This window comes from Balaenoptera acutorostrata, chromosome 17, assembly GCF_949987535.1.
Source record: "Balaenoptera acutorostrata chromosome 17, mBalAcu1.1, whole genome shotgun sequence".
Lineage (NCBI taxonomy): Eukaryota > Metazoa > Chordata > Mammalia > Artiodactyla > Balaenopteridae > Balaenoptera > Balaenoptera acutorostrata.
The window spans coordinates 28267287-28294422 of NC_080080.1; the positions used below are offsets into that span (position 1 = coordinate 28267287).

General features: G+C 35.2%; 1 protein-coding gene across 2 annotated transcripts in view; it reads right to left on the minus strand.

Moving 5' to 3' along the window:
* The window catches only part of PKHD1L1 (PKHD1 like 1), a 155758-nt gene that overhangs the window by 65858 nt on the left and 62764 nt on the right, over positions 1 to 27136 (minus strand). For both annotated transcript variants that reach the window (XM_057532372.1, XM_007188783.2), the window contains 19 exons: positions 25325 to 25435; positions 24063 to 24227; positions 22666 to 22787; positions 20798 to 20930; positions 20183 to 20378; positions 18356 to 18498; positions 17768 to 17872; positions 16868 to 17056; positions 15922 to 16092; positions 15154 to 15380; positions 13083 to 14067; positions 9361 to 9609; positions 8186 to 8335; positions 6589 to 6763; positions 5452 to 5608; positions 4552 to 4708; positions 3195 to 3274; positions 2594 to 2723; positions 1444 to 1573 (listed from right to left, as the gene is read on the minus strand). In XM_057532372.1, coding sequence (XP_057388355.1) covers positions 1444 to 1573; positions 2594 to 2723; positions 3195 to 3274; positions 4552 to 4708; positions 5452 to 5608; positions 6589 to 6763; positions 8186 to 8335; positions 9361 to 9609; positions 13083 to 14067; positions 15154 to 15380; positions 15922 to 16092; positions 16868 to 17056; positions 17768 to 17872; positions 18356 to 18498; positions 20183 to 20378; positions 20798 to 20930; positions 22666 to 22787; positions 24063 to 24227; positions 25325 to 25435 — 3775 coding nt within the window. The remainder of the gene's footprint in view (positions 1 to 1443; positions 1574 to 2593; positions 2724 to 3194; positions 3275 to 4551; positions 4709 to 5451; positions 5609 to 6588; positions 6764 to 8185; positions 8336 to 9360; positions 9610 to 13082; positions 14068 to 15153; positions 15381 to 15921; positions 16093 to 16867; positions 17057 to 17767; positions 17873 to 18355; positions 18499 to 20182; positions 20379 to 20797; positions 20931 to 22665; positions 22788 to 24062; positions 24228 to 25324; positions 25436 to 27136) is intronic.

The following is a 27136-nucleotide window of genomic DNA, read 5'->3' on the forward strand; positions in this document are numbered from 1 at the left end:
AGCAAAAGAAAAGAAGGTACTAAAAAGCATTTTTATATGTTATATGCACCTAAATGTACCTTTTCTTCCTTTGTAATAATACCTAACACTTATCTAGCACTAACTTTGAGCCAAGTTCTGCTCTGTTTTACGCATATTAACTCACTTAGTCCTTACAGTAATTCTGAGATACATACTAACAGCATTCCAATTTTACAGAAGCACAGAGAGGTGAAATAACATGACCTCAGGCCTAGTAAGTGGTATTGCCGGGGGTTGGACCCAGGCAGACTGACTTTAGAAGTAGTATTCTTAACCACCTGCATTACAAACTCTGAAATAGGATTTATGAATTAAATAGTGAACAATGAGTTAGATTTGGTGGGAAACTCCTTAATTCTTGTTTCTTAAAACGAAATATCGCTAAACTAAATTCTAAACTTACTCTTTTATTTCATCCAGAAAAGCTATAAATGAGGACTTTCTATTCTATTTGTAAGCCCTGTCATTTTGCTGCTTTTTAATTTTGCCATTATGCAATTCCAAGGGCAGAGAAAAAAATATAAAGCTAAGTATATATTTAACTCTTCTTAACGTTTGCAAGTCTATTTTTAACTTCGAAAATGACAAACTCAAAATGCCACCTTGAATTCTAATTCTATGTTGAGTCATGACCTTAACATAATTTAGCTGTTTCTTGTCATAAATTACTATTTGTTCCCTGATCAGCATCAACTATATCCAATTTTGCTATTACTTATAATTTGAACAATAAAGCAAAAATAAGGCTCCTCTTGCTTCCTCTCCCCACCAGTATTCTTGGTGTAGCTGTATTAGTTTTGTTCTTTTTATTTCTTATTTGCTAAAATATATAATTAAACAAATTAAGGGTCATAAGCAGCTTCGATTGTAAAATGTCAGACATGTAAAAGGTTATGTTAATCATCATTCATACTATAATTTCCTCCCTTGTATTCAATCATTACAAACAATTTTGCTCCATGGGAGCCACTGCCAAGACTGTAAGATAAGAAAGAGTTCACTAGCTTCTTTCAAATGTGTTATTTGGTGGCCCCAAACAAAGAAGCTCATTTACATTTTTGCATGCATTGATGTACTTAGCTAAAGCTCTCACTCAGAGGTTTTCAACTGACTTTTAATAGCAGAATGCTTTTGTCAAACGAAATCTTACATGGGAACCTAACCATGAAAATGACTAAAATCTTTTATTAGTATATATTTATACTTTTTCTCATGGTAAATTCAGTCACTGAAAACTCAACACACTGGGGTCAACCCAATGTTAATATTTATCAAATACATATTTGGCTGTTCATGCTTCTTTATTCTAGGTTTCAAATTTAAATTAAGTAGTTGTGGACCTTCTGAATCATCCCTTGTTTACATAGTTTAAAAAAAATCTCTATTCTAAATCAAAATTAGCGGGTCCAGAAGACATCATACCTGTGTCCTGTGCTTGCAATTACAATCTCATCTCCTGGTTTCCATGTTACTGCTTCGTGTAAAATCAAAGTCCTTTCCCCTGCCTTTGCAGTATGAGCCAAACGAGTCCAAATCACAGGAACAGGCAGACCTGGAGCCAACATACAAACCGAGAATTTCCTCAGATGTGTTTTCTTGGATATTAAGAGTTTTATGCATTTTAATCTTTTCCTGGATTGAATCAATTTTGAGAAAGTTCATTTTACCTTAGCATCTTATACCTTTCTCAAAAAAGAAACATTTAGAGTGCTTGCTTTATAAAAGTAATAATCAGGTTTGTAATAACATGTATAGGTCTATAAGTTTTTTAAAAATCCTTCTGCAACGACATATCCCATTTATGATAATCTTCTTTATATGAACTCAATATAAATGGTGTGATACTACTGATAAAATGGGCAGAGGCCTATTATCTTTGTCATTGTTGATAGGAATTGCTTAAATTGATAATCTGGAGACAAATGAAATGTATAAATTTCTGAAAATTCCATTAGTGTATATATTTAGCATAATGTAGGACATTTATGATCATAATGGGGTATCATGCTTATATATTCTAAACCTATAAAAGAGGTAGATTATTGCAATATAGAAGACTTCATATAAAAAGGACTCACACCATGCTTCCTTTAAATAATGCTACACTGATACCTCAAACATGATCATAATCATTTTTATTTGCTGATAATTTTCCACAGTATATATAGTTATAGAACAGTGCAAATATAAATTTATAGTTATATTTTAGAAAGAGCCCATTTTAAAATACAAATATAAGAAGTTATAATTTCTGCTTCTAGACTTAATGCCTTTTTGTTTAGATAGATGAATAAAGAAAACAATCAGTATGAACTGTTTCAAGTGCTAAATTATGCAAAGGATGTGATGGAAGGGCTTCCTAGGAGTGACCTTGGTTGTGAGTCTTGGTGGTCTGTAGGGGTTGACCTAACCTGGATAAAGGAGGGAAGAGATAAAGAGGGGTAAAGAGGGAACACGTAAAGACAGGAGAAGTTTGGCAAGGTTTCATTTAAAGAGAGTTATCAGGAGGATTATCTCTGGCTTCCTGGCTAGTCTCTCCTGGACCAGTTCCCTGAGTCCTTTCGGCCCGTACCATGCAGATCCAGGATTCCCTCCCGCACAGCCAGTGTTTTGGCGCCATATACCGGGAGCTCAGGAGATCGCAGGTGCCCATGCAAGGTAATGACCGCCTTGTGTTGAAACGGGGAGGCTTCCGTCCCAATCTGCAAGGGATTTCACAGGCATCATTCAGAAAGTAAAACTCATTATCCACAACTCTAATCATTCAAAAGCAAATTCTTTTCTTTTCTCCCCTCTCTTTTGAGAATCAATTGTTCCATTCTCAGTATCTTTCCTCCAAAAGATAAACCTTACATTTTCCAGTCAGCCAAATATACTATGCCAGAACTTTGGAAAGTATACTGATTGACTTTAGCTACATCTCAGAGCTAATTTTTTTTTCTGCTCTATTTAAAATTCTGCTCTATGAAAATATGCTTTATCTTCCTATTAAAAGCACGAAAATATTCTAGGGACTTTTAAAATCCAAAAAAAAGATTTTATGCTAAGAACAGAGACCTACACAAAGATAAACTAGTGAGAGTTTAGCATAATTAACTGTCCACTTTACACATAATATTTTAAAAAGAAATGGAGAGGTTAGCAATGAATACAGATCAAGTTCTCTAGTATACCTGAAGAACGCCTCCATCTGTAATTAGAATATTTTCTGCCTGAAGTTCAATGTCAGCTTCATCAAATATTAGAGTTCCACCTAAAAACCATACAATTTTGAAATATATCACAAGGAATATTCTTATTAAAAGTTATTTATTAAATTATACACTAAAATTTAATTTCTTATTCCTATCTGCTGTCACTATGCATGTCACTTTACTTCAGCCCTTTGGCAACATGAAGTATAAAAACTTCAGACAAGACCCAGGGAGCTGCTAGAAAATCAAACCCCAGGGCAGATTATTCCCCCTTGATCATTTGTTATTTTAAATGCTATTAAATAGTGCAGCTACATGAATTCTAGTTCTACAAACACAGGACCTCAAAATATAAATTAAGAACAAAAAATTAAAATAAAAGAAAAACACTTTTTATAAATTATTGTAATGCCAACATTAGCTCTGAACTAATTTGAACTAATTTCCACTAATTTGCACTAGCAACAGCTATAGCCTGATTAGCATTATTAAAGAATGTGCTGAGATACATTTTTTAAGAGACTGATGTAAATTTGTGGACAGTGAAAGTTTACCTCTCCAAAGGTTCAATAGTTAATAACTTCAAATTACTGAAACACTGCTATTGTCCCAGAAGTTAAAACAAAAACAAAATGCAAAGGCCTATGAACAGCTAAAACCATTATGGCAAAGTTTATATACTAAAGCCTCAAGTGTTTTACTCTCGCCAATTATTGTTTCTTTTACACACAATTGTCACAGTTCTGGTTATTTAGCTTGCTGTATTAAAAATAGGATATTAAGAAGCAGAGAGAACTTCCAGTAACAGTTGAAAGCGGGTTCACAGGCAAAGGTTAAATCACAACCTAGCATCCAAGAGGAGTCAGGGGGGTCATTAAGTATAGAATTTAACAAATCTCTATGATTTTTATAACCCCTAGAACCCACTATACTAGTGTTTTTCTAAATGGGAAATACCTTTTTACTGTTGTAATCCACTCCATGTGCATTGGCGTATACATACACACACACACACACACACACACACACACACACACAGTTATTGAAACAAAAGTTTCATGAAACACTTGACTTTAAAAGACGCTTACCCATATAAAAGATGCAGTGCACTCAGGTATTTTCTATTCCGTTTCATTAAAAGATTCTGGTTGCAACGCAATAGAAAATTTCATAACCACAAATTGATTATAATACTCAATTTAAAGAACTCAGTACTACACTCTGTATTCAAAACATGATACAACTATGGATGTTCATAATCATGAATTTTGATTAAATTAACTTCACAGAACCATTTCACAGGCAGAGTCTAATAAACAGATTTTCAGAAATTTACCCTGAATAAGCAACATTTTCAGGATAGGGGTATTTTGATCCAGCAAAATTGTCTGTCCTTTTGTAATAACAACTAGTGAGCCTTCCTCTGGGGGCAACGCTCCTCCCCACGAGAAGTTGGAGGACCAAGCATCAACATATAGGAAGTCAGCATTATCCTGTAATAGAACATGAGAGACTTTAAATTTAGAGGTTTTATCACAATTCTTCATTTATTTCCTCAAAATGAAGAAATCTAAAACAATGAACATTTTCATTAAGTATAACCTACTTTAAATATGTTAGAGCTGCCTGTTGATTAATTTCACAATAATAAAAAACTAAAAAAGCTATTACCAATTACCTTGCAATCCAGAATAATTAGAAGTCTGAACTAATAAAATTTTAGTAGCAAGCAAAAAAAAAAATAAACTACTTTAAATTTATTATAGTCACATCTTAGTTATTTTTTGGAGACATTAACAAAGTAAAAAGTCCATTAATGGGACTTCTCTGGTGGCGCAGTGGTTAAGGATCCGCCTGCCAATGCAGGGGACACAGGTTCAATCTCTGAACCAGGAAGATCCCACATGGCGTGGAGCAACTAAGCCCGTGTACCACAACTACTGAGCCTGTGCTCTAGAGCCTGCCAGCCACAACTACTGAGCCCACGTGCCACAACTACTGAAGCCCACGCGCCTAGAGCCCATGCTCCACAACAAGAGAAGCCACCACAATGAGAAGCCCGCGTGCCACAACGAAGAGTAGCCCCCACTTGCCACAACTAGAGAAAGCCCATGCGCAGCAACAAAGACCCAACACAGCCAAAAAAATACCCCAACAACTCCATTACCGATTACTTCACCTCCCATAAGGCTAGTTTTGCTATTGCTGAGACTACTCCACCCAACAGCACTGTTACCAGTTTGGCCATGCCGATGCTTCTGATGTTGACATGCACTGGAGCCCACCCTGAAGGGGTGTGGGCATTTGTCATGCAGATGATATATGTCTTGTTGGAATACTCAATATCACATTTGGCTTCAGCTATGGTAACAAGAACATCCTGTATATTTTCACTGTAAAGTAAAAAAAAGAAAACAAAACACTGACGTTTTTCTCAAATTTCTAGGTCACACTGTCAAACCCTATTATTCATACGCATTATTGTAAAAATAATGATCTTACCCTATGAGCTATCAAAGTGCAGACTGACACTTTTTTTCAGTAGTAAAACTTCAAAATTTTTGTTGAGAAAATATTCTCAAAATATTTGTTGAGAAAAAAGTAAACAAAGAGATTAAGAGGTCAGGAAATAAAATTGTACAAACTAGCAAGTATTGCAGTGTTGGAGAAAAACTGCTTGGGTTCAAATTATTGAGAAATTCTACATTGGTCTCCAAGCAGGCACCTATGTAAGACACTTTCAGCGATCATCTTGCCTATGTGACATTTTTTGTCACATTCACAGACTTTGGAACTTAATCTCCATGTAAAAATACAAGTCCAAGGTAGTTATAGGTACTTGAGGAATTAACATTGCCTGCTATGATTTAAATGATCTGGGGTTTTGAAGTCAAACTTATGTACTTGAAGGATGATGATACGGCAGTACATAAAATTTGAGCCAAAATAATGAATATGTTTATGAAGAAGGAACCTAAACAGTTACAGTGAAATGGATGAAGAGATGTTTCATTGAGCCAATGAAGCAGATGATGGTTGGAGATGAGATTCTGGGGAAAGCATAACAGGAAGGTGATTTATACTTGTGATGTTACTTACTAAGATCTGAGGAAAGTTATTTAGCCTCTCTAATTTTAGTCTGCTAGCCATAAAATGGTATTAAACAATATCTAAGAAGGTAAGGCAGGAAGTTTCTATGGGCTAGAAAGGTTCCTGACACAGAGTATGTAGTCAGTAAATGTAGTGTGGCTTTTGAGCAGGTGGGTACACTTTACATGACTATATTCAAACACTGTCCTGGCGCACAAGAAAGCAGGCATAACGGCTGGAGTCCGGAAAGATGCAGTGATGTACATGCATGTGAAGACAGTACCTGAAGCCTGATCCCAGGACGGTAAGTCTGGTGCCCCCTGCTGTACTGCCTCTCTTGGGAGCTATTTCAGTGATGAGTGGAGTCATTGACATGGTGTATATAAAAGGAGTCGTGGACTGAGATGAATTCTTCCCATTGACCACACTCACTTCACAGGCTTGCTTGGGTCCCCTGCCTACGATAAGAGGAATCAAACTGAGTTCGATTCTGCCATCAGGCCCTTATTCATGTCCAAAACCCCAAAATATTTTTAATAACATCTTCCTTTTCCCAAAGTCACTTTCACAGGCTCTATGTGAAGTAATAAAGATCTCTAGCAATAGTCAAACACATCACAAAATTCACGCACATTATCAACAGGGGAAAAACCCTTAGATCCTCCCTCAGAGCCTCTTATTGCAGACAATTCTACAAACCTGCCTGTTTGGTTTTCCAGTGCTAGAGGATTCAACACTGCAAATTAGAGAGGAAGGAAGGAAGAACGGCTAATAGCAAGCACGCTGACAGCTGAAAGCGAGGTAACAGACAGAAAAGCTACAAAAACTCAATACAAAAATGCTGAAAAAAGAAGTGGAGCTATTGTTAAGGCAAACAAACCTTGACAAATCTTTATAGCATTACTGCATTAAAAAAAAAAATAGAATACAAACTCTGATGTTGAAATGATAAGTAAGCCCAGTCACAAAAATGTTACATTTTCTTCAGTATTCTTTAAGAAGTCAGAAGAAGCAAAAATGTTTAGAAAAGCTTCATCAAATTTTGTTAATGTTTTAAAAAATGTTTGTACATAAACCGTATCCTTTATTCATCTATTTTATTCTCTTTAGTTCTTCTTAAATTTTGTTAGATAATTAAAATCTGTTGTATACTTAAAATACCAGATACTTAAACTTCACAGTAACCCACTGAACTAGGGTTAATATTGTCTCCATTCAATAGATGAACAAACTGAAACAGAGAGGAGTTAAGTTACTTAGCTGAGGTGACAGTTAGTGGCAAAACAAATTCAGGAGCTCCTTAGAGCCCAGGCTTTTAACCACTAAGTAAAAATAAATAAGAGTAATAATAATAGCAAATCACATATCATTTTTCAGATACCATTCTATCCACTTCACATACATTAACTTATCAAGCCTCACAATAAGTAGGCTAATGTGATCATTTTCATTTTACAGAAGAGGAAACTAAGACACAGAGAGCTTGAATAACTTGCCCACAGACACAGCTTGCGTTTGAATCTTGGCAATGAATTACCGGAGTTCACCCTCATAACCATTATACTATCCCCCCTTTAAGGAAAAGTTAATACTCCAATAGGAACTAACAACATGTTCTCCATTTGGCATGCTCTTTATGTGATAAACTGAAAAACTGCAGTTTACTAAAAACAATTCAGTCTAACCCAAATGTCATGAATCTTGGAAAATATTGTAAGCCTAGAAAACAAAATTCTGAAGAAATTGCTTAAAATCAGGAAATTCATAAAGGTGATTCAATTGTCCCAAATGAACACAAAAAATTGAAAAAAGAAATTCAGAGTGATCTCTATAAAATTAAACATTCTCAAAGACTTCCATTCTTTTTTCTGACTACTTACCATTATTAGGTGGAATTTCACATAATAATGTTGTGCAATTAGATTTCCATCTGTCGACTGCACATGTTGAGCCACACACTAATACAACTGAATTCTGTGGATTAAACCCAGTGCCTGTCACAGTCATGGTTTGACCACCACCGAAGCTCCCTAGTGAAGACATATAAAAAGGAAAGACAAAGTTAATGAAAAGAAAACCTCCTCTGTACATATATTTAACTTTATTTTAACACCTGAAATGGAAGCAAGTTTCATTAAATGAAAAGATTCGTAGAACTGAAATTATTTATATTATATTATATTATATTAGTGCAACAGAATCTCTTTTGATTGTAGTTTTTTAAAACCTTCACTGAGGGCTTCCCTGGTGGCGCAGTGGTTGAGAATCTGCCTGCCAATGCAGGGGACACGGGTTCAAGCCTTGGTCTGAGAGGATCCCACATGCCGCGGAGCAACTGGGCCCGTGAGCCACAACTACTGAGCCTGCGCGTCTGGAGCCTGTGCTCCACAACAAGAGAGGCCGCGACAGTGAGAGGCCCACACACCGCGATGAAGAGTGGCCCCCGCTCGCCGCAACTAGAGAAAGCCCACGCACAGAAACGAAGACCCAACACAGCCAAAAATAAAAAATAAATAAATAAAATTAAAAAAAAAACAAAAAACCTTCACTGAGTAAATGTCACATTTGGTCATTTATTTAAACTACTTCTAGGAACTAAAATTTTATTTAAAAGAAATGCCACAAAGAATTTGAGTAGTCAAAACACAAATGTAAAGTTACCATTTTAGTTAAAAGCACATTGGTTGTGCTTAAGGTTTTTAACCACTAAAATAATTTTCAAACAGAAAAAAAATACTTATTTACATAGACATAATTACAGGCCAGTGATATCTAAACATGATTTAAAAAAAATTTCCAAACACAACCTGGACATTTTCAATAGTATTAAATTTTAAATAAATTATATAGCACAAGAGAAATACAGGCATTAAACAAATATTTTGAAATGACTGATACCCTTGCATGCTTATTAATTTGATGCATAAACAAAAATATTTTAGTGTGTTATAGGAACTACACATTTTAGCAGGGTTTGAAGAATATGTTTCTTTCTAAATAAGTGTTTACTGAAACAATATAAAAGATTTCTAGGTTCTGGTCCATTCATGCCTACCTTGGCTTGGATGAATATTGTGAATAGTAAGTGGGTACTCAAATACGACTGTGGACACAGCAGAGCCTTTTGTCTTATGATGCATCATAACAGGAAAAGTGCCACCAGCATGATCTCCAGCAATGCATTGCAATACAGTATCATTGACCATGGTCACATTACACTGAATGTTATTTATCATCACTGAAATTTCCAAGATATCAATACCAAAATTTGACCCATTGATCTGAATTTCAGTCCCTGGAGGACCTTAAAAAAAAAAGCAAACCATATAAATATATACCTAAATTCCAATACTTGCACATGCATTTAAAGATATACCCATTTACTTACGTAAACAAAATAATATCCAGTATTTTAAAACTAATATAAATACCAACAGTACATGTCATGTCATATACATTTTGGCTATAATTTCATTGCAGTCTGTGGTATCTTGATATAAGATATTTATCTCAATGTTCATTATTTTCCAGCACATCTTTCCATTCTACAGATGAAAGTTGTAAGTTACTAATAATTCAGGCTAATGGAAAAGAGAGAAGATCTAGAATGTCTTAAGAATGAATGAACGCCCGAGCAGTGGGTGATGGGTTAGAGCATATTTAGGGATGAGGTTTACTTTTTAAAACTTTTGGTACTTTCCTGATATTTGCAACCCTTCTGATGAATGGACTATTTTTCTTAATTCAAATATTTTCAATATATATGACTTGATAAACAAATTATGATATACAAATAGGTGTAAGATAGTAAATATAGAAACAAGGAATTAATTTAAAGACTTATAGATGAATGTTGATGTTAAAGCCTTGAATAAATGTACATAGAATAAAGTATTTCAATCCTTCTGTTCCCTTCCTTCCTTCTTTTGACAAAAAGCATTGAGGGCATTATACACATGGAATTTTTCACAGGGCATCCAAACACAGACCTACATACCTAAATAATAAGTGAATAGTTATTAATCAACATAACTTGTTACAAATGCAGAGTCACCACGTAGTAGTTTGCTTTTAATTCAAGTAGTAACAGTAGAAATAACCACATAATTGACCATAGTAAGTGTCACTGAAATGTAAGTTGTCATTTTAAAGACCATAGATATTAATGCGATCTTTCATGTTAGGAATAGTTTTAAGATACAAGATTAAAAAATGTTTTCAGGTCTTAAGTTTTTCATCTTCTCTGGTATTTTCACCTTTCATATGGAAGTGTTCTAAGTGTGATCTATACCTTGCCTCTTCAGTAAATAAAATATTGGGTTGGCCAAAAGGTTCATTCGTTTTTTTCTGTAAGATGGCTCTAGTAGCACTTAGTTGTCTTTAACTTCATTTGAAACAATTTTGTTAGACTGTATGTGACAGCTGTCATATCAGCGTGCATTTAAAAAAAGACTTATCAAAATTGGTGAATTTTTGTGTAGCCATTTTAATATTGGAGATGGAAGAAAAAAAGCAACATTTTTGGCATATTATGCTTTATTATTTCAAGAAAGGTAAAAATGCCAACTGAAACGCAAAAAAAAGACTTGTGCAGTGTATGGAGAAGGTGCTGTGACTGATGAAACATGTCAAAAGTGGTTTGCGAAGTTTCGTGTTGGAGATTTCTCACTGGACAATGCTCCACAGTTGGGGAGACCAGTTGAAGTTGATAGCGATCAAATTGAGACATTAATTGAGATCAACATTATACCATGCAGGAAACAGCCGACATACTCAAAATATCCAAATCAAGCACTGAAAATCATTTGCACCAGCTTGGTTATGTTCATCGCTTTGATGTTTGGGTTCCACTTAAGCGAAAAAAACCTTTTTGACCATATTTGCGCATGCAATTGTCTACTGAAACGTCACAAAAACGTTCTGTTTTTAAAACAAATCGTGATGGGCGATGAAAAGTGGATACTGTACAATAATGTGAAACAGAAGAGATCGTGGGGCAAGCGAAATGAACCAACACCAACCACACCAAAGGCCGGTCTTCATCCAAAGAAGGTGATGTTGTGTATATGGTTGGAATGGAAGGGAGTCCTCTATGATGAGCTCCTTCTGGAAAACCAAACGATTAATTCCAACAAGTACTGCTCCCAATTAGACCAAGTGAAAGCAGCACTCAATGAAAAGCATCTAGAATTAGTCAACAGAAAACACATAATTTTCCATCAGGATAACGCAAGGCCGAACGTTTCTTTGATGACCAGGCAAAAACTGTTACAGCTTGGCTGGGAAGTTCTGATTCATCTGCCGTATTCACTAGGCATTGCATCTTTGGATTTCCATTTATTTCGATCTTTACAAAATTCTCTTAATGGAAAAAATTTCAATTCCCTGGAAGACTGTAAAAGGCACCTGGACCAGTTCTTTGCTCAAAAAGATAAGTTTTGGGAAGATGGAATTACAAGTTGCCTGAAAAATGGCAAAAGTAGTTGGAACAAAAGGGTGAATACATTGTTCAATAAAGTTCTTGGTGAAAATGAAAAATTCTTTATTGCTTTTTATTTTTACTTAAAAACCGAAGGCACTTTTTGGCCAACCCAATAGCTCAGTTCTCACTTGTCTACAAGTCTCATCTATCTTCAGATACATTGTTTTGAAAGATACATTCAAAGAGAGATGAGACAGAAATGGTTCATGGAAATAAGGAACATATGCCAATATCTAGTTCTTCATTTGCAATGATTACAAATATATGGGGGGAAGTATGCCATTGCTACCGTTAATATTTGCTTTTTAAAATTGTAAATGATAAAACTTGATGTCTAAAAGAAAATTTCAATAGCAAACTTCTTGAAGGCACAGAATACATCTTACCCAAACCTGATACATTTCCTGGCACTGTAAATTAACAAAGACTTTTTTTAAAAGGCCAACATTTAATAAGTTCTTTATTAAAGGAAACTTTTAAGTTGCATTATATGAATGAGATTTTTTAACCTTATGAGGAAGGTATCTGCATGTGTAAGGAAACTGATATTTTAAGAAACTCGTCCAAAGTTTCACCACTGGAAAGTAGAAGAACCAAGATGTGAATCCAGGTATTAAGGCCATGTTCTCAGCCATTAGACTATAGCTGTCTCTTCAGAAATCATTACATAGATGATAAGCATTCCAATAGCTTGAAGATGATCAGAAACAGCATAACATAATGACAAAGGATCAGGAAGACATCTCAATCTATTCTTAGCTCAGAAGAACAAGTCATACTAAATAATTAAGTAAATCCTATTTTATAATATTTTTTTCACCTGAATGGGCCAATTACCCCCTTAAAAAGAATTCTGTTGTGTTAATAAGTTAATAATCAATTGTAGTTTCCTGGAAACAGGATACTCTAAAAAATTCTCAATGTTAATAAGATGAACTACTTATGAATTTTAACAGGTATTTCCTGTCATATTAACATTAATGACATAAATTAATGACTAATTTTAGTCTACAGGTATCCATCTATTTCTTCCTCATTTTGAAATTTAGGTGAAGTTAATGGGGGTTTTGTTTTAAAACAGAAATGGGAATTTGGCCAAAAATTTTATCCCAAGAATGTGCAAAAAATAATCACAAAATAGAGACTACACAGAACTCAAATCCCATGTATTGATTAAGAGGGTTTGTCTAAAAACACATCCTAAAAATCATTTGTAAACATTATTCCAATTCTATGCTAGTAAATATTACTGATCATATTATATCAAGACACCAAAAAAGCAGGTATTGGCGTACCTGTACTTGGGACAACTCCTCTGAGAAGTGGAGTATCTTCCAAGGCATACGTAAATGACAGAGGTGGATAAGCGACTGCATTCACAGAGATCTTTACACTGACCCTTCCAGCTGTCCCTGCTGGGGTACGGCAGTAGACTTCACTGGAATTGACAGAAATAATTTGGCAAGGTTCATCCCCAACAGTGACTGTGGTGTTGCCTGGATAGAAGCCATTTCCAGTGATCATCAAAATAGTGCCACCACCAATGCTTCCAGAAGTTGGTGTGACAGATGCTACTGGGGGGCTGCTGACAGTAAGGTTTCCCAGAGCTAAGCCTTTCGTTCCCACCACGACACTAAGAGAATAAATTCCAGCCGGAAGAGGAGTTACAAGAACAGTGATGTTATTTTCATTAACATCGATTGCTCTAAACTGTTGGTTTCCAATGAAAACAGAAATGTCCTCCAAGATAGTGCCAAAACCTTCTCCTTCAATAAGAACTTTTACAGATCCTTTGATGGAGTTTGGGGAGATTCTTGTTACAAAAGCAGTGATGCTTTCTAAGTATGAAAAGCTGCAGTTCCCTTGACACAGGGCAGCCACTCCGTGGATCAGAAGATCTACCTTCACAAGCTGCTGGGGAGCAGGAGATGTTTCACATTCAATGGCTGTATAATTCACTGACACAACTTTACATGGAAAACGACCCATAAGGACTTGTACACCAGCAGAAGAAACTGCAAATCCAGAGCCTTGTATGGTCACTTTTGTCATTCCTGTAGTTGACCCTGCATTTGGTAATACCACGTCGATGTTTGGCAAAAGTACAAATCGCCTATCAAATTCACTGGACAGTGTGTTGATAGCAGTGCCCAGATTGTAGACAGTTACTGTGACAATTTCCCTGATGCCAACATCCATTGAGTTTTGAGGGTCAATATGACACACAATGGAATTATTACTACTTTCTTCTACAACACAGGGATAGCTACCAATTGTAACCTGAAAATAAAATGAACATGAAAAAAAGTCAATACATTACTCTAGTGTGAACTTAAATTTTGTATTAGCAACAACTAAATTTAAAAAATTGGGGACTTCTCTGGTGGCGCAGTGGTTAAGAATCTGCCTGCCAATGCAGGGGACATGGGTTTGAGCCCTGGTCCGGGAAGATCCCACATGCCGCGGAGCAACTAAGCCCATGTGCCACAACTACTGAGCCTGAGCTCTAGAGCCCGTGAGCCACAACTACTGAAGCCCGCACGCCTAGAGCCCATGCTCCACAACAAGGGAGGCCACCGCAATGAGAAGCCCGTGCACCGCAACGAAGAGTAGCCCCTGCTCTCCGCAACTAGAGAAAGCCCGTGCACAGCAACAAAGACCCAACGCAGCCAAAAAATCAATCAATCAATCAATCAATGAATTTTAAAAAATTGATCCTGTGCAAACTTTTTATTCATGCAATTAATTTGGGGGCTGATTAAGGCATATCTTGGATTAATCTTAAACTAAATTATGATCATACACAAATGTTCATAGTTACATTATTGATAATAGCCAAAAAGGTGAAAACAACCCAAATGTCCATGAACTAATGAATGGATAAATAAACTGTATACACTATGCAGTGGAATATTATTCAGTCATAAAAAGAAATGAAATACTGCTACATGGTACATCATGGATGAACCCTGAAAACGTTATGCTTAGTGAATACAGCTAGTCACAAATGACCACATATTGTATGATTCTATTTATAAGAATATTCACAATAGGCAAATCCACAGAGACAGAAAAATTAGTGGTTGTTTAGGGCCAGGAAGTACGGAGGGGTTGGGGGTAATATCTAAGGACTGTGGGGTTCCTTTTTGGGGTAAAGAAAGTGTTCTAAAATTGACTGTGGCAATGGATGCACAACTCTACGAACATACCAAAAGCTTCTGAATTGTGCACGTTAAATGGGTGAGTTGTATGGTGTGTGAATTATATCACAATTAAGCTGTCATAAATTAAACTATGAGGTTATGGGTGAAACATCCTCCTTTTATTGTATATACAGAAGTAAAAAGGAGATCTTTATATTCTTACCTTATTAGCACATGTGAGATTACTGAAGCCACGTCCAGTAATTGTTATCAATTCATTTAGTGTTCCGATGGATGGACTAATGTTGCTTATAGATGGTGAAAAACAACTTGAAAGCTCAAAGAGCAATCTATCCGAATGTGCAAACACGGTACTGTTCAGGTCACACAGGGGTTCTGTTGCTAGGCAGCCTGTCACAGAGCTTTCCAAGCGCAAATTCACGGGTCCTCCTTTAGACAAAAGAACTCCCTGTAAGTCATGGATAAAATTCTAAAACAAGAATTGTTTTCAGACTGCATTACTCTAATTTTGATGATGGTGGTTTATATTCTGGTAAGTCTTTTTTTCCCAAATGACAAGAGGAGACCCAGGCGGTACAAAGTTAAAAGAAAGACCTGGACAAAGATGATACAGTAAAGAGTGAATATAAAATTAATTTATTTTTCAATTTGTCTAAGGCCAGACCCTATGGGGAAAATAAAACCACATCATCTCACATTTTAATATATTTTCAGGCACTTACAGAGTATCAGAACTTTTTCACATTAACATCTCATTTGAGGCACATAAGGATTCTGGGAGACTGACAGGACAACATTAACATGATCCCCTTATTTTATAGAATAAATTCTAGCCTCAAGAGCAGTCCCGACCTATTCAGGGTCATGCGGCTAGTGAGAGACAGCCCCAGTCATCTGCCTCCTACTCCAGAAAGGTTGCATATACCCTGGGTCACCGAAGTGACAGGGTTTCCACCTTTAACCTTCTTACCCTGAGCATATGTGGCTTCAGTGCCACCCACAAACAGGTGCAGGGGAATGTGCCTGGTTTCAGCCGGTAAAACGTTAATGACTCCTTGGAGAAAAATGGAGCGAGCCTCATCAACATACCCGCTGCTATAATAATGGATTCCAGGTGAAGTAAATTGGTAAGAAAATGAACCTACCATAAAATGAGATTGTACATAATAAATACAAGCAATTAATGCATCTTTGAAAAGAAATTTGAAATAATCATTCAAACGCTCATGCAGATGACAGGTTTCTTACTTTTCATGCATGTGATATTTCAATAGGAAGTAGTAAGGAAATGACTATAAACAACTATAAAATGTCTATAAAAGCTGTCTTGTATAATGAAATTACATTCTAGGAAGGCAAGATCCAGCATTAATTTTTCTAGAGAAACCATGTTAAATCTGGCATAATTCACAGAATCTTAAAGAAAAACTCAACATGCAATGAAAAACTGTGTTCATGAGTAAAAAGTTCAAACTGCTACATGTGTAGAACAAAACAGGCAGTCTAAAAGGCACACTGTACGCTAAGTTGTCCTAGAAGAAAGACTGATTTTAAAGCTGATTCCAATCAACAGAAGTTCATACTTGCTATCAGATTGGTATGATTAAAATATGTACTTCAATTTTCTTTGTATTTTGCTTGTTTCAATATATTTTTCTGGTTGATTATTCCAGAATGAATAGAGATATTTCTGATATCAGAACTCATCTCTGATGTATAAAATACCTTGCTGGCATTCATTTAGAATATTTTATAAATTTGTAATATTTTTACTATAGCAATAAAATGCCAGCTAAATCATTTTGTGTATTTGTATATATTATTTATGCAAAAGTATTTTAAATCTAAACAAATTTCTTTTTATTATATCTGGGAAAAAGAAGCATGATGCAAAACGCAACAAAGCGGAAACATACCTGATGCAGATTTTTCTCTTCTATTGGTAAATCCTTTGCCATCATAAATTACACTTCCAGGACTGGAGACAGAGAACACTCTATATCCTATTCCCCTGAGATATGGATGTGCTTGCCAATGCCATGTCACTGTGTCTCCCACAGACACATTTAAGACTGATGGTGACCAGGCATAACCTAATCCGTGTACTGGGAGCAAGAATTGAGTCATATTTTTAAAGAAAAAAGGAAAAGGAGTAAAAATTCTTAATAATTATCTTTGAAAATATTGCCTTTTTATACAGCCATGAGTGAAAAAACTTTTTAATTAACATTATAAAACGTTTACATGTCTACTTTAAACACATAATAAAAATAAACAGAAATAATGGAAAGTAACATAATGAGAAGCTAAGGAGAAGATAAACCACACAACTCCAAAACTGATGACCGAGAGGCAATTTGAAAAAAATCAGAGTCAATAAACAAGTTGTTCAGAAATGTCACATGGAATATTTTTAAAAGCTCTGATCAATTCTTTAAACACAAAAATTTTCTCAGGCATTGAGGCACGCAAAAATCTATATAATTTCTATTTGAATATTTATTTAGAAACCCATAATGGAAAACAAACTGTAGTAATTCAGGAGGTTCTATACTGCAGTAAAACCAAGTGGCAATTCCTGAACTTGGAAATCTTAAGCCTAGCCTTCTAGACTCAAGTCTACTACTGCTTGCTGATTCATTCTATATGTGGCCCCCTATGTCAAGTGGATAAATTCTAGACAAACTATTAACAACTTATACAAAGAAATAACAATAATTATTCTCTGAATACTTTGAAGTATTATAAGTAAAAATCAAATTAATTCCAAGGTAACATGTCTCCATTATTTACAGCAGATAAATGTTGTCTGATACCTGAATCTTCCCCACTGTTGGTAATCCTGAATACTTTCCCTGTTGAATGAACAATACATTTTATGACATTTTCTGATGATGATGTCACATTGCAAGGGAAGGACCCTAGAAAGAAAAAAGATGGGGGAAAAAACATTTTCTCAAATAGTTTTTGTGAAATACAGAGACGAAGTATAATTAGTAAATAGTCAAGGCCCTGCAAAAGCTCCCCATTACATAGTAGGATCTTTGGTACTTTTTTCTGATAGTAATCATGTTTCAGTACTGATTAGTTTTAGAACTAATTAGTTCTAAAACTGACTAGTTTTAGAACTAATTAGTTCTAAAACTGACTAGTTTTCGAACAGAGACCTCTCCTTTTTTAAAGTGTTCTATACACATGAAATATTTGGTAATTATTTACTGAAATCAAAAGCAGTTATTTAGTTTATTTTTACCACCTAACCAAATACACTTAACCTTTTACATGCTAATAGAAAAACAAAGCTTCCATGACTGAGAGTATTTGTGTAATAACACAGCACCTACAGCACATCATTTAAGATGAGAAAAATGATAACAGCCCTCCTGTGAGGATGGAACTCTTACCCAAAAGCACAGTGTTCTCAGCTAGTATTGTGCTGAATCCCAAACCCATTACAGTGATTTCAGTTCCACCATATAAGGAGCCCTTCTGTGGAAACATGTCGGTCACTTGCAAAATATACTGTATAGAAGCGTTTAATTTGTCTCTGCAAAAGAAAAATTAATAGATATTTCAATGAGCATTCCATGGGGTCATGTTGTTAAACTCTTCTTAGGACCTGATTCATTTAAGAGGAAGTACTTGAATATTTAATAAGACATTACTTTCTCAAACTAGATAATCTGATAATTATCATGACCTCACTTTGGTTGGATCATATTCATATATAATAGTTGTCTCCCTAAATATGAAAATTACATTTCTGAAAATCCCATGACAGGAGAAATTGAGATGGAAGAACTTAAAATACTATGGGAAAAATATGGTTATGAGAACTGAGGTCACAAGAAATACATGAAATCCTTTAAAATATTTTATCTAGTTATTAGAATAAAACATAAAGGCATAAAAAAACCAAAATAAACCCCAAAAAACCCATAAAGGCAGCATTATCTATAAAAAAGAATAGTAATGAAATTCCATACATTTAATGTAAGTAAAGTTTTGTGCAATTAATTTGAATTTATCATTCTATATTGGTTGAAAACTTGTCATGATCTCCCTTCCCACTATTTCAACGAGAGGGTTTTAAATTTACTTTGCTTTGTTACAATATATCTGCTAGGAGGCCATCAAAATGTACAGTGCTTTTCTGACCTGACATATAGAGCTGACTTCCACATCCCAGCTCCCACCATAACTCAAATGAGTCTTTGTGTTAATTTTTATCTAACTTCCTCATCATAACTGAATTGGTAGTTTTTGAACCACCACCCAAGTACCCAGTTTTGTATGCTCTCAATTCTGCCCATTATATCATCAAGCCAAAGCACAAGCCAACAGCTCTTCTAGAATCATGTGAGCTCTGCCCTGTGAATCTAAGAGGGGATGTAGTTCTGAGGTTTATGTTTACTGTTGCTCTTCTTTCTTCACCTCCCACAAGACTCTTCTGCAATGATCTCTCCTTCTACTCTGACATCAGTTTTACTTGCCTTTTTTTAATCCCTAAATTCCAGTTTTCTCTTTTTCTAAGTACTCTAAACCAGTAACTTCCTTATGCCAGAACTAAAATTTTACCAGTTGACAAGCAGCTACAGGGAAGAAAATACTAAACATCTATTTAAAGGAAAGTTAGAGTTGGAGGAGGATTCTCTCCACCCTCTCCTTCACCTGGCAGCTCCCACCCATTTCTTGGCTTACTTGTCACCTTTTCAGAGAACTCTTTCCAGTCCCCAGTCCCTCAGGAAAAATTAGCTCTATTATATGTTCTTGTAGCACCTGGGACCTCTTATCCATAGCCTTTTTCTCATTTATAATCAAGTTATTGATGTAATCATCTGTTTGAAATCTGCCTCCCTAACAAAATTGTGGGCATCATTAAGGTGGGGGACACGTCCCTCTTATTCCCCACTATAAATCCAGCACTGAGAAAGTGCCTGCCCCCCAGTAACTTCTTGATAAGTATTTCCAGAATGAATGAAAGTCATGTGACATATACATAAACCTAGTTCTGCAGAGAAATCTTACAACCTAATCTGAATGGTATTGGTCTCAGACCTAAGCATCATACTGCATGTTATGAGATATTTTCAGAATCTTTTGCAAAAGGAATTGTAGAAAGGTGAAAGAGCAACTGAAATATTATAAAGTTAATGACTATTTCTCTTCCTATCTCAATATATTAGCACCATGTGTTCCACAACTCTCAAAGTTTATGGTCATTACCATACCTTGTTGACGTAAAACCCCAGTTTCTGACTTCTACACAGATATCATGTTTTCCAGGAGACAACTTGGGCAAAAGGCATCTAATATCTGTGAAGTTCCAGTGAAGGACCTGGCAGGATTTTCCTCCAACATAGACCTCCATGTTTTGTGTGAGTTCATTTCCAAAGTTATAACCCTTAATTGTTAAATTAACTTCTCCTATTATTTTAAAAGAAAAGTTTTACAAAAAGAGTCAATGTATTATCTAGTGCAAAATTTGAATATTAAGTCAACCAACTCATCTCTTATGTTTCATTGGATTTAGGAAATCCTAACACTTTCAGAGGTAAAAGAAAATCAATGAAAGAGTTGATAGCTGCCACATGGAGATAAAATTCATGTTTAATTGTTTAACAGGGAAAAATATGGCAAAGAACTTTAAAAATTAATATTTTTCTTATTATTGCACATGTTCAAAGTGATATAATAAACAGACCAATTTATGGTTAAAAAAGAAAACCTGTGATAGGTTTTGCTTTAAGAAACACAACTGCAGAGAAACTGCTTCAAAAGCCTTTTAGAAATGGTATACACATACATATATATCAAATGACTAATCTTATTGAAGAATTTCTTACCCAGTATTGTCCGTACTTTGGGACTAAAATCAGTTATAACTGGAGTCTGTAAACAATTATAGCTATAAGCATTCTTTGCCATGGCTTGAAATCCATTGGTAATAACTGATATATCAACTGTACCCTCAATTCTCTGAAATAAGAGAAAAAATATAAAACAATTAGAAAATATTAAATGTTGAGATACAGAAATTCAATGGCTAAAAACAAATAGAATTATTCAAAATAAACTTCCAAAGCAGTTTTTTTCTCAAAGTCATGAATCAGAGTTAACTATTAGATATTTAAAAAGTTGTGGTGTCAAATGTAGGTTGCATGTTTGAATTCTTTAGATAAAGCTATATGATATAGTGGTTTTGTGGGTATTTATGATCAATTCAAATGCATCTATAGTATCGGATTTCCCAGGGTTCTGCAATATAGTTCAGATGTTCTGAACAAGTGAATCTCTCTCTCTCTCTTTTTTTTTTAAAAATAAATTTATTTATTTATTTATTTACTTATGGCTGCATTGGGTCTTCCTTGCTGCGCACAGGCTTTCTCTAGTTGCAGCAAGGGGGGGGGGCGCTACTCTCTGTTGCGGTGAGCAGGCTTCTCGTTGCGGTGGCTTCTCTTGTTGTGGAGCACGGGTTCTAGGAGCACGGGCTTCAGTAGTTGTGGCTTGCAGGCTCTAGAGCACAGGCTCAGTAGTTGTGGCACATGGACTTAGTTGCTCCGCGGCATGTGGGATCTTCCCGGACCAGGGCTTGAACCCGTGTCCTCTGCATTCGCAGGCGGATTCTTAACCACTGTGCCACCAGGGAAGTCCTTGGACAAGTGATTCTCTAATTAATAAAGCATACGATACTTAAAGTTTTGAGTTTTTTGCTCTTAAAATAGGCTTGAATGTAATTTTTATTCCTCTTCATGGACAAATGACATTATTATATACTTTGCTGACATAGTTCCAGAATCCAAGACTAAAACCTAAGAAAAATATTTGGTGCTTTCAACAATACAGCACCTATACAATTCCCAATTAGGAAAAATCGTTTTCCTAGCATCTAGTACTTAGTGCACACTCAGTGTTTAATTGAATGACATAAGTTAAACAAAGCTTTAATTTACTATATCCCCCAGATTCTCATCTCCATCATTCAGTCCAACACATGCTCAAATTCACTTTTCCTACATCAACTACCTAATAATTCCCACACTTAATCTACTACGTTTTTAAATATTAGTGACTGAATTCACTCCTTTTGCACATAGTAAGTGAAACAGAGTCTTGGTTTAAATTTAAACACTATTTTAAAAAATAAAGAACAATGACTGGTCCTAAGATGTAATATTCCATGGGAAACTTTACACTGTGTGTGTTTTGCCAACAAACTGAAACGTTAACATATTTAAAATATATATTCCTTAAAAAAACCCCGAAATGTCTAGAATGGCTTCCCTGAACTTTTTAGACTATTTATTACTGCTATATTTTTTTCATCCTTGGATTTACTTTGTCAACTCCCATTCATCATCCTTCCACCTCTGATAGGACATCAACTTTTCCATGAAACTCTTCCTGACACCCTCTCCCCACTGTATTTTATCTTCATTTTGTGTCTACTTCTATCATTTCAAATGGAACACACTATTTAACATTGGTTTATATGTATGTCTTCCTTAATGATGTTAAGTATCTAGAATGTGGAAGATAATATTTTGTATTTGGATCTTGGCAAAAAATGTTGAAGAAGTAATTGTTAAAGAACATAACTGAAAGTCTGCACTTGCTAGGTAAATAAGGCATTTGTTTAACCCTTTACTGAGATGTTCCTTAATTCATACAATTTCAGACTTAGAAGAAAACTGACTGAAATCAGATGCCTTACTTTTGGTGTTCTGCAGGTTATCTTATTCAAATCCCCTTCAATTACATTGCAGGTTTCATTTCCGACTAATACCTTTGAATTTTCATTAAAGCCAGATCCAGATAGAGTCAGAAGAGTACCACCTTCATAAGTAAAAACACAAAATCAGACAACAAAAACACATTAGATTAACTATAACAAAAAGACACTTTGGCAGTCATCTAACATCATTCAAGAATTGTCTAATCATCCAAGAGACAGGTTGGCAAATAGATCAAGGACCAGTCTCAAAATATATAGAATCATCACCACATACCCGAGTCTGAGCTCTGGAGTCTGGAGCCGTAAAGGGGCTGGGCTAAGTGATTTAATGAAATAACACAGATTTGCAACTAACATTTGTTTTTGTGTCTTCATCCTAAAGAGAAATTATGCTATTTCTATTTACTCAACCAGTGGGAAATGAGAGTGAATTAAGACTCATACAAAATCCCAAATTTTAATACCTTTAAGTAAAAGAAAAACTAAGAAAAAATCCCAACAAAATAAAAATAACATAAAATATAAAAACAGAACACACGGGTTTCCCTGGTGGTGCAGTGGTTGAGAATCTGCCTGCCAATGCAGGGGACACAGGTTCGAGCCCTGGTCTGGGAAGATCCCACATGCCGCGGAGCAACTGGGCCCGTGAGCCACAACTACTGAGCCTGCGTGTCTGGAGCCTGTGCTCCGCAACAAGAGAGGCCACGATAGTGAGAGGCCCGCGCACCGCGATGAAGAGTGGCCCCCACTTGCCGCAACTAGAGAAAGCCCTCGCACAGAAACGAAGACCCAACACAGCCAAAAAAATAAATATAAAAAATAAATTTAAAAAAATAATAAAAAAAACAAAACAGAACACACCAAAAAGATCAAGGCCAAAGCACAAAATCTACAATTAAGCTTGGTCAAACAAACAAACAAACAAAACACAAAGGAAACGAAGCAGGACAAGAAAAATGTGTTATTTTCTTTCCATCTTCTGCGTCAGCATCCCTTTCCCTGATTTGCTTCTGGAACTTTTTCTGGGTCTAGTAGCTCCACTGAGACTGTGATTATAAATGGAGCAGCTGGTAAGCAGAAATAATAACTAATAAATCTTATCTTGACATAATTAATGAGCTTGTTATAGACACATGTAATAATTGATGATATTAATTCAATAACCTAAGATGTAAGTAGAAGCAGTCACCCTGCCTTGTGCTTCATAAGAAAAGAATTAGTCACCCACTGAATCACTGTGCCTTCTAAAAGAGGAGTCTCCTTTGTTCTATATGAGGAAGCTTTGGAGTCCTCTCCCTTCACCCTGGTCTAGAAACAGTTCAATGAAATGATGGAAATGTATGCAATTTTCTTTGTTTGGAACAATTAACTATTACCTGCTAGGCTTCCAGAAGCAGGCCAGATGTGTGAGATGTGACTCTGATAAATGAAGTGTAATTCCTCCTCCTCTGTATTCTGTGCTAGTCCCACATCACCTATGGACACAGCAACTGGGAAACGTCCAGCACTTCCATTCAGAATCTGGCAGTTGATCTCATTTTCTTGTGATAAAAGAAGAAGAAAATGGTCAAGAAATGCTTTTGTTAGATAAAATTACTGAAATTTTATATTTGCAAATATAAACAGTGGCCTTCATTTTTATAATCCAAGAAATATATCTAAGGAAGACTACTCATATATTAATGGGAGGAAAACCTTTACGAACTACCTCATGTTAGGAATCAGACAGGGCTAGAAAAGAGTAAGGCAAAATAATAATGAAAGTGGAGTAAACAATTTGCTCCTGAGTACTCCACTGTGGCAAAAAAGTTACTATAAGAAGAATTTTAAATCCTAACCTATAAGATCATTTATACGAATAATTCTAAAAACTGTGATCCAATATATTGTTTATGTCCCAAACTGAGTAAAATATTAGGTTTCAACCAGAAAACTGATAAAAACTAAGTGAAAAACATTCTTCACTTCATTTAGAACAGCATATGTGCACTTATAATACAGGTGCAATACTGACTATTAGATCTCAAGAATGCATAGAAGATGTAAATTAAAAACAACTTAAATGATATGGAAGATGAATTTGCTTATGTAATTCCAACTTATTAAAATGAATAAAAATACCTAGGATTATGAAAGAGAATTTTTAGGGAGACAAATAATTATGGTCTTCACTTTTCCATAAATAGAAAATATGATCTTTAAATTCTACATTAATACATAGAGGACTATGAAGTTTGGACTAGAAGTCCAGGAAGATGGATATGTCCTCTTGTTATGACTCATGAGGCATTTTCAAAGCATGGGCAGAGGGGACCATGGAATATCAGAGCTGCAATTCATGTATTTTTGTGTCCCAGAGACACACTAAAGAAGGAAAGATTTCATGTAATCACTTTATGAGGAAAAAGAACAAAAATCAACTGTTATGGGATAAAGACACTGTACCACAGTGAAAGAATTAGTCTGTGGTCATAACCAAAGATTAAAAAGATAAGGTATTTATCCAGAGCAGTTTGCCAATTTCATAACCCCAAAGGTACTCCATAGGAAAATCACTATTGTAACACTGCTCTTTGATTCTACTTTCTCTTAGAGAAAAACAATTAGACTCAAAAATAATGATTTTAAAAGAATCTACCATTCACAGAAAGAAGAGAGCAACCTGCTGGTCCAACTGAGACCGATACAGTTGAACTAGGAGAAAATCCCGAGCCTGATACGGTTAGAATTGTGCTTTCTTCATAGGACCCTGAAAAGGATAAATTTAAATAACAATGTTAAAATGACAAAACATAGAATCTGTTGTTATGAAATCAGGTATTTCTCAGAGAAAAGTGAGCCTATCTTCTAAAAGATATAAACAATAAGCCTATAAGCAAGCAGGGAAAAAAGACATTTATTTAGCAATGGTACTTTTTTTCCATTGAATTACTGCACAGTGCTTCGTGTTTTGAATCTGTGTGTTTATAGAGATTAGTGGAAAGAATTATCTGACTAAGTATATAATGTTGTATGGAAAGGAAAATCATTCATATGACAAAGAAATTAAACAGACATTTCCATATGGTAACTTAGACTAGGACAGAACCGCCACCACAAATTCCTGAGAAAAGAATAAACTGTACAATAAGTGTAGTAGACACTTTCCATTTGAAATAGGATATGATTACTTTATCTGGGATGATACCCATCCTAAAGTGCCTGGGCTATTCCAGGTTTATACTTGCTGGCCCAGCATCCTATACTGAATGTTCTCCATTCACTCTTAAAGGTATCCAGATTTGATCAATAAATGACGTGGTCACCCGACTCATATAACATCACACACAACACAGATTATAAATGGATTTAAATAGCTAAGAATGAAAAACAAAACTTCAAAATTTTAGAAGAAAACATAACCGAATACCTTAATCACGTTAATGTAGAGATGGATTTCTTAAATAAGATACAAAAAGCCATGGTTATCCATAAAGGAAAAGATATATAAATTAAAATAAATCAGTGATTTAAATGTTTCCATGAACAAGATACTAAAAAAAATCGTAAGTGAAATACTGGGAGAAGATGTGTGCAAAGGATCAGCAAACATAATATACAATATACAGTGCAAGTTGATAGAAAAAAGACAATCTGATAAGTGGATTAAAGATGTTAACAAGCAATTTGCAGAAGAAGAAATAATCTAAATGTCCAAGAAACATACAAGAAGATATTCCTGTGCATTACTAATCAGGGAATAGACAACATTAAAGCAATGATGAGATAACTTCTTACACTCATCAGATTGACCAAAATTAGAAACTCATAATATGAAGTGTTGGCAAAGATGTGGGGGATATGGTGCTCTCATACCCACTGGAGGTACAGCCACTTTGGGGAGCAATTTGGTCACCTAATGAACTGAATACACATATACCCATTAATCCACATGTAGGTATAAACCCTAAAGAAGCTCTAGCATGATGTGATAGTAGATTTGTACAAGAAAGCTCAATACAGTCATGTGTAAAAACAAAACACTTATAAATGATGTAAATGTCCATCAACAGAAGAACAAATAAACTGGTGTATCCATGAAGTATTTTAGTGATGAATTAGATATACATAAAACCATATAAATATTTCTCAAAATGAATGCTGAATGACAAAAGATGCAAATGATATTTACAATGTAATAGCTCATTTGTAAACTTAAAAAACTGGCAAAATTACCATATGTATGTTATACACAAAAGGTATTTAAAATGGCATGGAAGAATACACACAAAATTAATTATTGTGATTGCCTCTGGGGAAGTTCGTAGGGGACCAGCACTGAGCATGGTGCTTACAGAGAACTATAATTATAAAAAACTCTGAAGAATATATTCTTTCAACACAAAGTTGTGCTATTTTAAAGATTTCAATGGGTTTTTTCTTTTTGTTTGCTGATTTATAATTAGCAGGT